This window comes from Lipotes vexillifer, unplaced genomic scaffold (genome assembly GCF_000442215.2).
Source record: "Lipotes vexillifer unplaced genomic scaffold, Lipotes_vexillifer_v1.1 scaffold376, whole genome shotgun sequence".
Lineage (NCBI taxonomy): Eukaryota > Metazoa > Chordata > Mammalia > Artiodactyla > Lipotidae > Lipotes > Lipotes vexillifer.
The window spans coordinates 421,267-437,950 of NW_006785037.1; the positions used below are offsets into that span (position 1 = coordinate 421,267).

At 44.8% G+C, this 16,684-nt stretch overlaps 1 protein-coding gene across 3 annotated transcripts in view; it reads left to right on the plus strand.

The window, feature by feature from the left end:
• MATN2 (matrilin 2) overlaps positions 1–16,684 on the plus strand; it is a 163,772-nt gene that overhangs the window by 139,563 nt on the left and 7,525 nt on the right. For all 3 annotated transcript variants that reach the window (XM_007457154.1, XM_007457153.1, XM_007457155.1), the window contains 4 exons: positions 8,372–8,494; positions 9,760–9,882; positions 12,164–12,286; positions 16,193–16,606. In XM_007457154.1, coding sequence (XP_007457216.1) covers positions 8,372–8,494; positions 9,760–9,882; positions 12,164–12,286; positions 16,193–16,606 — 783 coding nt within the window. The remainder of the gene's footprint in view (positions 1–8,371; positions 8,495–9,759; positions 9,883–12,163; positions 12,287–16,192; positions 16,607–16,684) is intronic.

The window sequence follows — 16,684 nt, forward strand, 5'->3', positions numbered from 1 at the left end:
CTCTGTTATAAAGCAGAAACTAACACACCATTGTAAAGCAATTATACCCCAATAAAGATGTTAAAAAAAAAAAAAAAAAAAAAAAAAGTACATCTCATTTCAGCTGCTTCTGGTCTCTCTGAGAAAAAGCCTACACAGTTAGCAAACGAATGGCTGCTCCTAGTTTTATTATTTTAAAAAGCCAGCAAATGGTGTAATTCTATCTCTTGGCCTTGGTTACCCTCTTGGCAGGTGGCCACTGTGGCTTTCTCCCTCTGGGGTTGGGGTTGGTTTTAATAACCTCCTACGTGGAGCCCCAGACACAGAATTGCTGTTTGTCATCGCCACAGAGGTGCGAGTCCTCAGAACACATCACCCCATGACTGCTGCACCGCAGACGTGCATGAGTCACCATGAGTCACGTGCATGTGGAATCCAGATGTGAGGAGCGCAGGCTGTATCAGTGTGTGGGACTGTTAGACACGGGCCCTAAAAACCTGTGCTATGTCCTGAAACTTCTGCTCACCTTGATCACAAATCGCAGACCCCATTCACGATGAGGGATTAATGTGTAGACCTGCCTCCTTACATGTAAAAAAAAGAGGATCCTTCTTTTAGAGGGAAAATGTTTTCTTCCTGCACCCTGAGATTTCTCCTAAGTCCTCTCATCCATTTCACTTAAGTGATGGTTCCCAATGAAGTCTGTCCTCACTCTCGTCTCTGGATTTGAGTCTAGGTACTTCCTTAAGCTCTTGGTTCATTGATTCTCAGTCTCCACAAGTATTTACCATGTACCTGCATTTCTGTGCTGGTCATATTGTGCTGGGCACTGGGCATCCCTGGGGTTGATGCAGGTTCAGTTTCTGCTCTGACAGTGTTTAAAGTTTCTCAGGGAGGAAGGATATTAAAGATGGATCATCCATTCTGTGTGATGAGAGAGCCATGATATGGGAAGAAGAGGTGTCACAGGGGCGTGTGGCAGGGGGACCCTCACCTAGTCTAGAGAAAGTCTCCTGAGAAAGAGATGTTTGATCCAACACCTAGAGATTGATGGAGGGAGCTAGCCAGAGATGGAGGGTGTTATGGACTGAATGTTTGTGTCCTCCCCAAATTCATATGTTGAGAGTCTAACCCCCAAGGTGATGGTGTTAGGAGGTGGGGCCTTTGGGAGGTGATTAGGTCATGAGGGTGGAGCCCTTATGAATGGGATTCGTGCCCACAGAGCTCTCCAGCCCCTTCCACCATGTGAGAATACAGGAAGCCTGTGACCCAGAGGAGGGCTCTCACCCAACCACGCAGGTACCCTGATCTCAGACTTCCAGCTTCAAGAACTGTGAGCAATACATTTCTATTGTTTATAAGCCACTTGGTCTGTGGTATTTTGTCGTAGCAGCCCGAAAGGACTAAAACGGAGGTGAGCAGTCTTCCCAGGCATAGGAAATAGCACGTGCAAGCCCAGGGTCCAGAGAGTGAACTGAAGGAAGCTGAGTGTACTTAGTACTGAGTACTAAACATTGAGTACTGAGTACTAAGTACTGAGTGCTGAGTGTGAGAGGGAGACTGGAGAGAGGTGAGCCTGGAGAAGCCGCTGGGACAAATCACCTGCAACATTTAGAGTTACAGTAAACTATTTAGAGACCCAGCCTCCCTTGAGAAAACCATTTTAGTTTGTCTTCTGAGAATCTACCAGCCTATCTGAGCAGACTCTGCTGACCCCGCTAGGCTAGGATGACCACTGGATGTGCAGCTGGACCAGGGAACATGGAGGTGATAGACTTGTGATCTGATCACGCCTCTGCCCCCAGCACAGCTGACACTAATCATCTCTGCAGGGTAAGGGGGCTTGTGAAAGTCACTTCCTCTCTGTGGCCATCAGTTTCCTGGACTCTAAAGGAATAGTTAGACGAGTTCATCCCCACGGTCCCTTCCAGCCTGAGAATGAGGGTAGAGCCTGGCAGAGTAAGTGCTCCGTTAACACTTGCTGAATGAATGAATTCTCGTCGGGGTGCCCACCATTCTCCCCAGGCTGAAGGCACCCCATGATCGTGAGTCAGGGATGGTGGCTCTCTTTGCCTGTTAGGGAACCACTGAAGTGCTTTCCTAGTGGGAGTACCTTTGGCTCTGGGGAGAAGCTGACTCCAAGCTGGTTTCCAGACTCGGTGACTGGAGGGCAGCTAGAGCCTGTGGTCGGGGAGTTACCACGTGTAGTTCTTTAATTATGAGTGACCGGAATGTCCCTGATGTGCAGAAACTGGACATTTTGCTGAACAAATATGAATTGAGTTCTGCAAGGCTGGTACGTGGGAGAGAAAGGGGAGCCTAGCTGACTGCCAGCATCCCCACCGCATGGGTTCTGATTTAAAACACCTGCACAAAACCCCTGGGCGGTGGATCTAGTTACCCTCGGTTTTCAGAGTAGAAAACTGAGGAAATGTTTCCTTGTACTCAGCAGGCGTTTGCTGAGGACCTGTTGTGGGCCAAGCATTAAGTTAGGTCCACAGAGAGGAGGGCAGATGCAGCCCGTGGTCCCCTGGAGGTCAGAGCCCACGGGAGCGTAGTCCAGTGAGGAGGTGGGCACAGATCCAAAGCAACCACATAACTAACTGTTCAGTGACAGCTGTGATGTTACCAGAGGGGGCAGATGCCTGGTACTTTGGGCCCTATGCGGGGGGGGGGGGGGGGGTCGGGGGGGGGTGCGAGCCTGTGGCAGCAGAGGCCAGTGTGACTTTGCACCAGCCTGAGGCGCCGTGTGTTCTCCCGGGGAAGTTGTCCCTGGATCCCGGGACCCTGGCAGGGGGGGGCTGCACAGGCTCCGGGAGGGGAGTTGTGGAGAGTGCCCTGTGGGGTCTGGGAAGACATCTGGAGGAGGTGGCGGAGAAAGGAGAGCCAGAGGAACAGCTGTGCAGAGCCCTGTGCGGGGAGAGCTTCTGGCTTGGTACTGAGGTTCCGAAAGAAAGTACTCAGAGTTGGGGGACCGTGGATGAGATGACGCAGCAGGGCAGGTCCCGCGAACCTCACCGACTATTCTGTGTCTTATCCAGACTCTTGGACGCATTAAAAGATCTCAGGCAGAGGGAGGGAGTGATGTGAGCAGATTCACATTTTGGAAAGAGGACTTGGGCTGAGTCGGGGAGGATGGGCTGGAGGGGGCGGAAGTAGGTTTGTGGAGACCCCGTTAGTAGGCGATGTAATAATAGCCCAAGAGAAAGACGATAGCATGTGGTTCATGATGGTGGAGGTGCAGAATCTTCTGGACACTTAGGAAGGTCTCTGAACATAAGTTCTGGGTCCAGTGCCAGCATCTCACCCCTGGTGGTTTACTGGAATCATCTGTGGGGCTTTTAAAACATCCAGAAGCCCAGGCGGCACCCTGGACCCCCAGAAATAGAGATTATCTTACGGTGATTGATGCAGCCTCCTTGGAGGACAATTTGAAAATATGTATCCAGTTGTAAATGTTCATTCTCTTTAAGCAGGCAATTCCACTTCTAGATGTTTATCTTTCAGACATGCTTTCACGTTGTACGCAAAACTACAGGCACATGAATATCCATTGCAATAATGTTTGTAATAGCAAAGCCTAGGAACCACCTAAAATGCCCTTCCAATAAGAAACTGGTTAGGGGACTTCCCTGGTGGCACAGTGGTTAAGAATCCCCCTGCCAATGCAGGGGACACAGGTTTGATCCCTGGTCCGGGAAGATCCCACATGCCACAGAGCAGCTAAGTCTGTGTGCACAACTACTGAGCCCATGCGCCTAGAGTCTGTGCTTCGCAACAAGAGAAGCCACCGCAATGAGAAGCCCGCGCACCGCAACGAAGAGTAGCCCCCGCTCGCCACAACTAGACAAAGCCTGCGCGCAGCAACCAAGACCCAACACAGCCAAATAAATAAATTTATAAAAAAAAAGAAAAGAAACTGGTTAAATGAATCATGGTGCAGCCTTTAAAAATAATGCTGTAGTGTGTCAAAGGTGAGCAAGAGGAATACTTTTGTAATTATTTTTGTTTAAAGTTTATTCTATTTTTAGAATAGGTAAAAGGTTTCTACATGGTTTAAAAATCAGAACAATACGAAAAGACGTACATTAAGAAGTTTGGCTCCTACTCTTGCCCTTCCACCCATCCCCTACCTCCACTTTCCATCAGGAACGGGTGGTGGGCAGCCTCCAGGGCAGCCCCCAGCAATCCCCATCTCCTGAATTCACACACGTGTAGTCCCTCCTTCATTGTTGGTCTGTGTGACCAATAGCATATGGAAATAACAAGGACGTCACTTCTCCAGTTATGTTATCGGAGACACTGTGGCTGCTCTCTTGGGAGCTCTCTCTCACTTCTTGAATCACTCACTCTGGGGGAAGCCATGTCGGGAGCAACCCTGTGGAGAGGCCCATACGGTGAGGAGCTGAAGCCTTCAGCCAACAACCAGGGAGGAACTGAGGCCAGGGAATACATGAGTGAGGTCAGAAGCAGATCCTCCAGCTCCAGTCGAGCCTTGAGATCAATGCAGCCCCAGGGGACAGCTCGACTGCAGCTTCTTGAGATACTCTGAGCCAGAACCTCCCAGCTGAGCCACTCCTGGATTCCACAACCTCAGAAACCGTGTGAGATAATACATGTTGCTTTCAGCTGCTAAGTTTTGGTATAACTTGTTTCATAGCAACAGATAGCTAATATTCCATTTTTATTTGTGTATTATTTATCCTCCGTGTTTCTTTGTGTGAATAAAGGCCAATACAAATATCTGTTTATATTTTTTCCCCTTTCCTTACACACACACACACACACACACAAAGTGGTGCACTGTATACCCTATTCTATGCCTTTTTTTTCTTCATTCAATGATACTTATTGGAGACTTCTTCAAATCATTAACGTAGAGACTGCCTCATTCTTTTTACAGCTGCTTCGTGTCTCATTGTACAGAATATTTATTCAGCTTGTCTCCTGAGTAGTCGTGGACACTTGGCTTGTTTCCCACTTTTCGTTATTACAAACAATGCTGCCGTGAATAACTTGAAAGTATACCAGGGGCTTCCCTGGTGGCGCAGTGGTTAAGAATTGGCCTGCCAATGCAGCGGACACAGGTTCGAGCCCTGGTCTGGGAAGATCCCACATGCTGCGGGGCAACTAAGCCCGTGTGCCACAACTACTGAGCCTGTGCTCTAGAGCCCGTGAGCCACAACTACTGAGCCCGTGAGCCACAGCTACTGAAGCCTGTGCGCCTAGAGCCTGTGCTCCGCAACAAGAGAAGCCACCGCAATGAGAAGCCCGCGCACCTCAACGAAGAGCAGCCCCTGCTCACCGCAACTAGCCCCGCATGCAGCAACGAAGAACCAATGCGGCCCAAAATAAATATATAAAGTAAATAAATTTTTTTAAAAAAGTATATCAAATTATTGATACACTTCATATGTGCCAGGGTATCTGCAGGAGAGAATTCCAGAAGTGAAGTTGCCAGGTCAAAGGTACATTTTGCACTTTGGGTAGATATTGCCAGATATCCCTCCATAGGGGAAGTCTGCCCTTAATATGTTTGAATTTTGAACGATGGGCCTGTTTTGCCTTTAAAATAATCTCTGCAAGTGACTGATGCTCACCAGAGGCTGAGAACCGCAGCTCTCCTGTCTCTTGATCACATGCTCTAAGGGGGTGAGGAGGGGAAAGGTTAAAAACCCAAACTCTCTACATGCTTTTAAAGCATGCACACAACAAAATTTCCAGACAGCTATTAGTACAAAAGCCCAGGAGAGCTCAGAAGCTGGGCTGGGAGCTCCTGGGATAGTCTAGCCAAGAGTGGATACGCCCCCTGAGAACAGGGGCTTTAGGCTCAGCAGGGTGCTGATAAAGGATAGCAGTGCCACTCTGCCTCGTACAGGCTCAGACCACCATGGCTCGGCGTGGGAGAAGCTGGGGGCCGATGACCTTTCAGGGTCCCTGCACCGAGACAATTACTCTTCAAAATTGCAGCCTGAGATGGAGCTACGGGGACAGGACAGGGCATGGGGGAAGCTCGAGAAACAAGGGGTGTGGGCTTCCGTGGTGGCGCAGCGGTTAAGAATCCGCCTGCCAATGCAGGGGACACGGGTTCGAGCCCTGGTCCGGGAAGATTCCACATGCCGCAGAGCAACTAAGCCCGTGCGCCACAACTACTGAGCCTGCACTCTAGAGCCCACGAGCCACAACTGCTGAAGTCGTGCACCTAGAGCCTGTGCTCCACAGCAAGAGAAGCCCGCGTGCAGCAACGAAGACCCAATGCAGCCAAAAGTATAAATAACTAAATAATTTTATTAAAAAAAAAATGGGGTATGCTCAGGGGTGTCTGTCTGGCTTGGCAAGACTGGACTGAAAGAGTTATGTATAGCTATTTTATTGCATTGGAAAATGGAATCGTCTTAATATAAATTCATGGTGAGGAAAAAAGTGCTCGCCGCCACAGCCAGCCAGCTGTCTGTATTACGGATCACTCAACTGCATTTCCACTCAACACTATGTGAGGGATTACCCCAAGCCATCGGGTGATGTTCTGCATTAATAATGAGTCTAGATTGTGCCCAGAGAAGTAAGTCATGTTCAGAGCAAAGAGGAAGGGACAGCTCTGCTTTGACTTTCCTCTGCAGTTATAATGTTAGTTGATACAATGCCTTCCTATTGTACAATGATTTTGGCAGCGCGTCTGCCCAAACAAAGACAAGCACAATTCCCTTCACGTTTGGAAGCTTACTTTAGAATATAGCAACGCAGTGTAGCTATGGAAAACATTTATTTAGCTAGGGATTTATTTTCAGAAGATTACATGTTGAATCTGGTGCTATCACTTGTTAGCATTTGATATTGGCAAGCCATTAATCTTCCCAAACCGTAGTTTCCCTAGCTGGTAAATGAGAACAACAACAGCTGCTTTAATTAACGCATAGGGTGGTTCTCAGGACTCCCTTCCAAAACAAATACTGCAAAAGTGTCTCAGAAAAAAGCGTATGGTCTGTGCCTGACTGTAAAAGTGATTATGCACTTCGGAGCATTTATTTAGTAACCTCAAGTCATATCCATTGTAGAAATTCTCCTCGATCTGAAATGATAGCGTTGACTCTCAGAATTATGTCTGGTTCTTATAAAAAATCACTTCCCACCTATCCTCAGTAATGGGTTTTTTAAATATCAGCCTGGTTTTCACAGGTTCACAAACCTGCTCCCGCAGAAGCTGCCCCAGCCATGTGGACGGCAATGCCATTCTGCAGTTGCTCAGTCCTGTAACCTCAGAGTCACCTGTGACTCTTCTGTCATATCCATATGAAGATAAACTCTATATCAACCCATCAGCAAAGCTTGTAGGCTCTACCTCCAAAGTACAGGCACAGTCTGACCCCTCTCACCAGGATCAGTGCACTGGGTTTCTTCCAGCTCTCCGTGCTCCAGCCTCACCTGTGCCCCATTCTGTGCACAGTAGTCCTTTAAAAATAAAGTCAGTTCATGTCTCTCCACTGCTCAAAACCATCCAGTGACCCCTTCTTACTTAGATGCAACCACTGCGTGTGACTCCCACGTGGTCTATTCCGGCTTATCACTTGCCTGGCCCCCTGGTCTCCTTACCTTTCCTGAAACGTGCCACACCTACTCCTACCACTGCCATTTGCAGATGCTGTTCTGCTTGGGTGCTGTTCTTTCCAAACACTACGTATTCACTCATCTCTCTTCAGGGCTCTGCTCGGCGTCACCTTCTCTGACTGCAGCATGTAAAATAACAAGCCCTCCCTATGCCCCAAACCAGCGGGCACTCTCCATCCCCCTTTTCCTGCTTTTCCCCATAGCCCCTTCCCCATCTAACATATATATTTGTTTGTCTGTTGTTTGTCTTGCCCCCTCTTTCCTCCCACCCTTGCCACCAAATGTAAACTTCACAAAAGCAGAAACTTGGTTTTATTCATTGTTACATCCCCAGACCCTAGAAGAGTACCTGACTCAGAGAGAAGGGACTCATGAAATATTCCACAACTCGGTGAACAAATGAATGAATGACTGGATGGATGGATGACCAAAGTAGGACACATACATGCATACATAAGCAGATATGTAGATAAGCTGACATTACAGTTACATGATAATCAATGATGTGGAACTTATTTTCTAATATTTATAGGCCATTTTTATCTCTCGTGACTTTTCTTTCCATGTCTTTTGTTCATTTTTCCTATGGAGATGATCATATTGTTTTATTTTATGTGCTCTTTATATATTAAGAATTTTTGCTCATAGACATGCTTTCTATTTTGAAAGGTGCCCTGTGGGATAAAGTACTGCTTTCATTTAAGATGTCTGAAATGTCTTATAAGATTGAATAAGTAACTAATGTATGAATCATTTTCTTTTTCTCTAATTCCAATTGGATTGTCAGAATTGGACTCTTGTGCTTTGGGGAACCATGGTTGTGAACATTCGTGTGTAAGCAGTGGAGGCTCTTTTGTGTGCCAGTGCTTTGAAGGGTATATACTCCGTGAAGACAGGAAAACCTGCAGAAGTAAGTTTTTATTGGAGTGGGCTCACATTACTGTATCTGACCTCTGCATGAAGTCCACCGTCCTGATCTCTGTGTATCAGTTACTCTCAAAAACCAATGCCACAAGACCACTAAATGTAATATGGGATCCTGGATCAGAAAAAAAATGACTTTGGCTTAAAAACTAAGGAAATATAAATAAGCTATGGACTTTAGTTGATATTACTGTATCAGTAATGGTCCATTAATTGTAACAAACGTGTCACACTAGTATAATATGTTAATAATAGTGGAAACTGGGTATGGGGTTTATAGGACCTCTCTGTACTATCTTCAATTTTTCTGTAGATCTAAAACTGTCCTAAATAATAAAGTCTATTAAAAAGAAAACAAACAAATGGACAAATGAAAAAAGTCAGTGCCAGAGCTACAACCGAAGATGTTCATTTATGCCCTGTGGAAAGAAACGACAGGTTGGCAGTGTGCTCTACTGGAAAGATGTACAGTCTGAAATCCAGTATTCTATCAGCTTCTAGCTCTGCCATTTATTAGCTGGGCAAGTTGCTTAACTTCTCTGAGGCTCTGTTTCTTTATCTTTAATAGTATTGTTGTTGTTGTTTCTGGTGGCACAAATCCCTCTTAGAGACCACCTTATGATGAGGCCATTCTACGTCTCAGAAAGCAAGGCCTCTTAGATGGAGCCAAGACACGTCTCTATATAGTCAAAGGGGAGTGTGTAACCCTGAGCAAATGATTCCCACCCCTGTCAGTCGTCGTCTTCTCAAGCTTCTCAAAAGTACTTTACAAAGAACAACTCATATTTCACATTTGAAGAAAAGATGGGTAACTGAAAGTATTTTTCTCATTTTTCAGAAAGGAAAGGTAAGGTTAAGTCATTCTCCAAAGTCGTATATCAAGGAGAAAGCCAAAATTAGATTTCAGTGCCACTAATCTAAATTGAGGTTTAATCTCCTAAGTAATCATACCAACAGTGTTTCCTTTCTGATATCACAAACTGCATCTGCAGAAGGCTGATGACGGATTGCATATTTATGAGACACTGAAGTAGGTGCTGGCGAATGACGGTGGCGGTGATGGTGAGGAAGTTGGGAGAGTGAGAGCCCGGATTAGAGCCCCTGAAGTTCATCCTCAGTTTTACCTTCCTCCCCACGGATCACTGAGCTCAGGTGGCCCTGGAGTCCAGTGGCTGAGATGGATGGAAATTCCCAGGTGAAGCCCAGGGAAAATTGATGTTGGTAACATTTAACTTGCTCTGCTATCCACAGGGAAAGATGTCTGCCAAGCAGTAGACCACGGCTGTGAACACATTTGTGTGAACAGTGATGAGTCGTACATCTGCAAGTGCTTGGAGGGATTCCGACTCGCTGAGGACGGGAAACACTGCAGAAGTAAGTGGCTTCAAGGTAGAGGTGGACTTTTCCATCTGTGGGTCTTGGACAGTTGGAGAACTTCATTAAGCATTGAAACTCTTCCTTTATAATCAGTGTCACTATTGTAAGTTCCTGCCTTGGGTGCTCTGAAACTGTTGTGCTAGTGATCAGTACAATAGACCCTTAGTTCTTCAAGAATTTCTCAGTCAAGATCCTGAGTTGTCAGGCTTTTCGCTGCTTTTCACTTTCTCCCAGCTATAGGCCCTTTCCACAAGAGTTGTGTGGATGCCCAGAGCCTAGCACGGTGCCTGGCTAGTCACTGGATGGGATTAGAATCTCTGCCAGCAATCTCTGTAAGGATCAAAGAACAGTTATATTTTCCAAGAAGTTATATTTTCCAAGAAGTTAATATAACTCCCAAGTTATATTTCTTCTTGGAAAACCTTATAAGTAAGGGCAGAAGGTGCGAGAAGGGCCGAAAGGATTTTCTGTGAGTCTCGTTTATCCATTCTATCATTTGCTTCTGTAGGTCACTCAAAACAGATTCTGAGAGTTTACTTAGAAGGTATATTGGTCAGGGTTCTCCAGAGAACCAATAAAATATGTGTGTGTGTGTGTGTGTGTGTGTGTGTGCGCGTGCGCGCGCGCGCGCGCACGCGCGTATAGATCAATAAATAGACAGGGAATCTGTAGGGCAGGCTGGAGACCCAGGGAAGAACCAATGTTGCAGCTGTAATCCAAAGGCAGTCTGGAAACAGAATTCCCTCTTCCTTTTGGGGAATTCAGTCTTTTTTTTCTCTAAAGGTCTTCAAGATAAGGCCCACCCACAATATGGAGGATAATCGGCTTTACTCAGAGTCTCCTGATTTAAATGTTAATCTCATCTAAAAAAAATACCTTCACAGCAACATCTAGACTGGTGTTTGATGCAACAACTGGGCACCATAGCCTAGACAAGGTGACACATCAAGTTAACCATCACAGCCCCCAACAGAAGAGACAGGGTTGGCTGAGCTCAGTGAGGTGGGCAGTAGACAAGAACAGGTGGGGCTTTTTCCTCCACTGTGAGATTCTGAGCTGTCAATCCCTACTTTGGGTGATCTTGACACTGTCTACTTGCTTTTGTGATACTCTGCTCCGGTGGGCAGAATGTTCTTTTTTTCAGTTTAAAAAAAAAATTCACTTGCTGCTGAGGTTGATTTGGGGGAATATCCTCATGGATACCCGAAATAACTGGGGCCCTCCACAGGTCAACCTTAGTGGGGTTGGGGAGAACTCATTCCTCATTCTTCTGCCAGGAAGAGGGGCTTCTACTGTTAGTGAGAAGTTCTGTCTGAAAAACCGATTCCTGGGATGCCCGTGGGTCCGTGGCCTGACTCTGCAGGGCTCCCTACACTAGCCTATGTTTTGCCTTCACAAGGGGGTGTCCTTCTACGGAGCCCATGGCTGCAGTTCTGCCCATTATGTCTGCCTGAGCCATTTGTTCATGCTTCTCCTTCTGTAAGCATGGGCACACATGTGCATCATTTCTTCATTCAACATATTTTTTTGCTCAATGAGTTGAGCTATTTGTACAAAACTGTACACAAGGCACAACTTCTTCCTGTGAAATTTGATTTGCTAAATCAAATCCCACCATTCCCACTTCCAGAGGGATCTGTAGTCACTGATTCCAATTTTGTAGGAAGCTTCTCCTTTTAGTGAGCTAATGACAGAAAAGAACCAGAGAACCAAAGGCTTTCATGCCATGGAGGAGGACTACTCAGGACACATCCTGCTTCAGCTGTGTCATCAACTGGTTGTATGACCTTGGGCAACTCTGTGAAACTTCGTTTCTTCATTTATACCTTGGGTATAATTATCCCTGCCCTCCCCTTTCCACAGGATGTTGTGAAGATTAAAAGGCTGTAACTACTCTGGAGAGTTTAAAGTATCTCACACATGAGAAATGTTCATCAGACAATTAAAACTGAAGCGTTTGGGATGTCTATGGGGAAAAATCAGTAGCTTGGGAAAATCAAAACTCAAAGCACATCGAACAATTCTAAAAATTAACAATAAATCCAGGACACCTGATCACCCATCTTACCATTCAGTTTCATGGGAACTAGAGCTTTCTGAGAGGTTTCCTTTACCATGCCCTATCCTGAGTATTAGACTGAAAAGGGGGATGTTATAGAGGAAGTTTGAATAGAGATTTTTTTTAATGGATTATTTCTATGATCTGTCCTGACATGACTGTTGAATCCAGCTCATTTCTACATTGATGAGGTTGCTTAACTTCCTTCATTACCCTCAGGGAAGGATGTCTGCAAATCAACCCACCATGGCTGTGAACACATTTGTGTTAATCGTGGCAGTTCTTACATTTGCAAATGCTCAAAGGGATTTATTCTAGCTGAGGATGGAAGACGGTGCAAAAGTAAGTGATCTCAACTTGGTTCTTTTGCCTTAATTTGGTTTGGGAGCAATTGCTTTTTGGAGTATTTGCAGGAAATAAATCCCTCACCTCTGCTTCTACCATAGATATAAATGTGTATGCATAGATACAGAATGGGGAAGAGAGAGCTTAACTGCACCTATGAAAAAACTTCTGGTTTTAGTTGACAGTAAGTTCACTATCAGCTAAGAGGCTAGAATGATCCTAGCTGAATAAGAATATCTGGAATGAGGGAGGTAAGACTTGTGCTTTTAAACTTAAAAAATAATACCTCTAAAGTAGCAGAAAAAATCTTGAGTTATTTTATCATCTCAGAGTAGAGAAGAACTTTCTAAATATGACATGAAACATAGAAGCCATAAAAGAAAAAAAAGGGAAAATGTACAGTGAGAGATTAAAGCTACCATACATTTTTCTACCTGTTATCAGAGTTCAAAAAGTCTGATGATTCCTTATATTGGCAATGGTGTGTGTGTGTGTGTGTGTGTGTGTGTGTGTGTGTGTGTATATGTATATATATGTGTATATATATATATATATATATATATATATATATATAGTTTTGGGTTTTTTTGGCTGCACTGGGTCTTAGTTGCAGCATGCAGGATCTTCATTGCCACGTGTGGGATCTTTTAGTTGCGGCACACGAACACTTAGTTGTGGCACGTGAACTCTTAGTTGCGGCATGTGGGATCTAGTTCCCTGACCAGGTATCAAACTCAGGCCCCTGCATTGGGAGCGTGGAGACTTTAGCCACTGGACCACCAGGGAAGTCTCCAGCAATGGTATGTTGTAATAGGCAGTTGTAAATTTATCACTAGGCGTCTGAATTGGTACAACTTTTAGGAGGGCAATTTGGCGATATTTTAAAGGCAGTTCCAGTTCTAGGAGTTTATCCCACAGATAAGTGCATGTGTTCTTATCACATAAGAACACATAGCCATATTTAAAGGGATATTTTGTGCAGTGTTATTTGCAGTAGCAAAAATGGGAAATAAGGTAAATGTCTATCCATAAGATACTGATTAAATAAATTATGGTACATCTATACAATAGAATACTATACAGCTGTTAAAAGGAATGAAGCAGCTCTAGATGCATCCCCAAGATATTTTACGTGAAAAAAGCATGGTGCTGAATGGTTTTTATAGTATGTTACCATTGATGTACTTTGCAAAAGTGTCTCTCTAACCTATATTCTCTCTCTCTCAATATAGATATAGCTATATAGGTAGATAGAGATGGAGATATATAGATATAGATACCCTTTGTAGTGTTTGAACTTTGTTCCATGTGCATGTAATATTTTTTTTAGAAAAAAAATAAAGAAAAAGGATAGAGACAAGATTTAGAAAGCATCATGGTGGGGAAGTTCAATATGATGTCAAGTGAAAAATAAAGGAAGATCTATGTAGAAAAAAAGACTTGAGGTACCTTTCAAATACCAAACTGACAATCTCCTCACCCATTATTTATATGACACTGCCCCCCCAAACCCCAGCGAAAGAAAGGACATTGGGGAGAAGCTACAGCTGAGTATGAGGACAAAGACACTTTGTCTCAGAGAAGCTGTGTGATTAATTAGTTAAGATCATGAGCTTCGACAGACCTGGATTTGAACGCCCTATTCATACATTTGTGTGACCTTGGAGAAATTATTTGAGTCTCAGTTTCTTCATATAATATGACGATAACACCTCACAGAATCGTCATGAGGAATACATGATATCATGTATTTAAAGGTGTTTAGCCCAGTGCTGGCACATTCCAATTGCTCGACAAATGATAGCTACAAATGTAATCATCAACAGCAGAGCTGTCTACAGTGGTGGCTGTCTACAGAGCTGGCTTCAGTGGTGAAGTGATGAGTTCCTCATCAGGAGAGGTGTTCAGGTCCAGGCTGAATGAATGGCTACTGGGTAAGAATGCAGTAAAGATGTGAGCAACAGGGGTGGCTGGACCAGTGGCTTTTAAAGGTCTTGTCCAACCCTGAAATTCTGGAACTCTGTGGAAATTAAGTTCAGAAAGCAAAACACTGCTCCGTTCCAGTCTCATTGACTTAACTACCAAAAGAAAACATCCAAGGAAAGCTGAGTGACCTTCCTGCAAACAAGTAGCCAGCAAGAGGGACTGTCATTCTCCCTGGATCTAAAAGTGAGAGTCTGGCACCTCTCACCCTGATGCTCTTCCACTCGACCTAGGATTCTTGTTTCCTGGCGAAGCCTTCTACACCCCTCTATGCGTGGAGGCTGCAGGTGTTGGTTTCATTCTGTAAGAAAAGAGTATATGGGGAAGAAGAGAAAACAGATTCACTGCTGGAAAATTATTTCACTGTTTCTGAAATCTGCTGGAGAGTCACGTGCGCACTCCTTGAGATTCAGGCTATGAATGTAAATGAAGCTCTGAATTGGCCTTTTCCTCTTTCATTAATAACAGATCAATAGGTTGGGTAAAGAGGATAAGCACTTAATGAAGAAAGAGAGGAACCCAACTCTTACAACACACACACACACACACACACACACACACAATTACATTAGCATGTTAGTTAAGGCCAGGAATAGAAATACTTTTGCATGTGTGTCTTTACTTCCTAATATTGCTGTGCTTCATTTTCAAATATTAGACGGCTGCTTGATATGTAAAAGAGAATGTATATTGCATACTGTAGACTGTTTGAAATGAGATCATTCATTTGGGATCTGTAAATTTTTCTTACGCAGCCCTAAATAACAAAAAAATCTTTCCACACCCAGTTTGCTTACGTATTTGCATAAAGCTTTTACTGTCACCCATCTGAGTTGCCTGGAAAACTTCCATATAGATAAAGAATTCACAGTGATAATTCATTTTAAAACTTTAAAAGGTCAATGGGGGGGAATTCCCTGGCGGTCCAGTGGTTGCGACTCCGTGCTTTCACTGCCGAGGGCCCAGGTTCGCCGAGGGCCCAGATTCGGTCCCTGGTTGGGGAGCTAGGATCCCACAGGCTGTGTGGCTCAGCCAGAAAAAAAAAAAAAAAAAAAAAAAAAAAAGTCAATAGGATACTTACGGGTGTGCTACCCAATGGACACCACCTCCTTCGTTTATTCTGTCAACAAGCATTTATTTAACAACTATTGTGTGCCAGGTATTGGAGGTACAGAAATTAATGAGAAATGACTCCTGCTGCGGAGGAACTGGCAGACTAGAGGCGGAAGCTGACACATAATTAACTAGCTGTTGTACAGTGTGGAACACTGCACAGAGTACACTGGACTATAAGCAACGTGGTGTCAGGGATTTTGCTTTGGTCACTGTTGCCATCCTACTGCACTGACTGCCTTACACAAAGCAGGTGCTCAATAAACAATTTTTTGTCCACTAAATTAGTAGTGTTAGGGCTACACAGAGAGTAACTAAGACAAGCTGGGTTACTAGGAAATCTCCCTGGAAGAGGTGATGGCCGAGCTGAACTGGAAGACTTTCCAAGTCCGTTGTCTGTCAGATGCCAGCACCGGGGTGATATCACCCGCCTGGAGTAAAGTTATTGGACTCTTTTGGGTGCTGTCAGACCCTTCAGAGTACTGTACACACAGTCCCTCCCAGACCTGGCTGCCGGTGACCCAAGGTACAGTATGGACCTGGTTTCCAATTTGTACATCTGCTGTGTGGTTTTGCTTGTGGAAAATACTACTTTTTAACAATTTGACAAGCCGCATATAAAGGCAATTCTGAGCATTATTGTTGCTCGTTACTCTCCCTACACTTTCTGTCTGTCCTTTGTATTATGTAAAGAATAAAGGTGGCTCTCCCAAGTGGTTATGCCTCCAGTGGAAGCACAGTTTTCTCCTCTTGTGCATAAGTGATTTTTATCATTTAACTAGCTCAACTTTCCTTTCATTCCTGTAGGATGCACTGAAGGCCCAGTTGACCTGGTCTTTGTGATCGATGGATCCAAGAGCCTCGGAGAAGAGAATTTTGAGATTGTGAAGCAGTTTGTCACTGGAATTATAGATTCCTTGGCAATTTCCCCAAAAGCCGCTCGAGTGGGGCTGCTCCAGTATTCCACGCAGGTCCGCACAGAGTTTACCCTGAGAAACTTCAGCTCGGCCAAAGACATGAAAAAAGCTGTGGCCCACATGAAATACATGGGCAAGGGCTCTATGACCGGACTGGCTCTGAAACACATGTTTGAGAGAAGTTTTACCCAAGTAGAAGGGGCCAGGCCGCTCTCCGCACGGGTGCCCAGAGTGGCCATCGTGTTAACAGATGGACGGGCTCAGGATGATGTCTCCGAGTGGGCCAGTAAAGCCCAGGCCAATGGTAATATGGGATGGAGGTGTGGTTTACACCACTCAAGGTTCGGGTTTCTTTTTTTTTTTTTTTTTTTTTTTTTTTTTT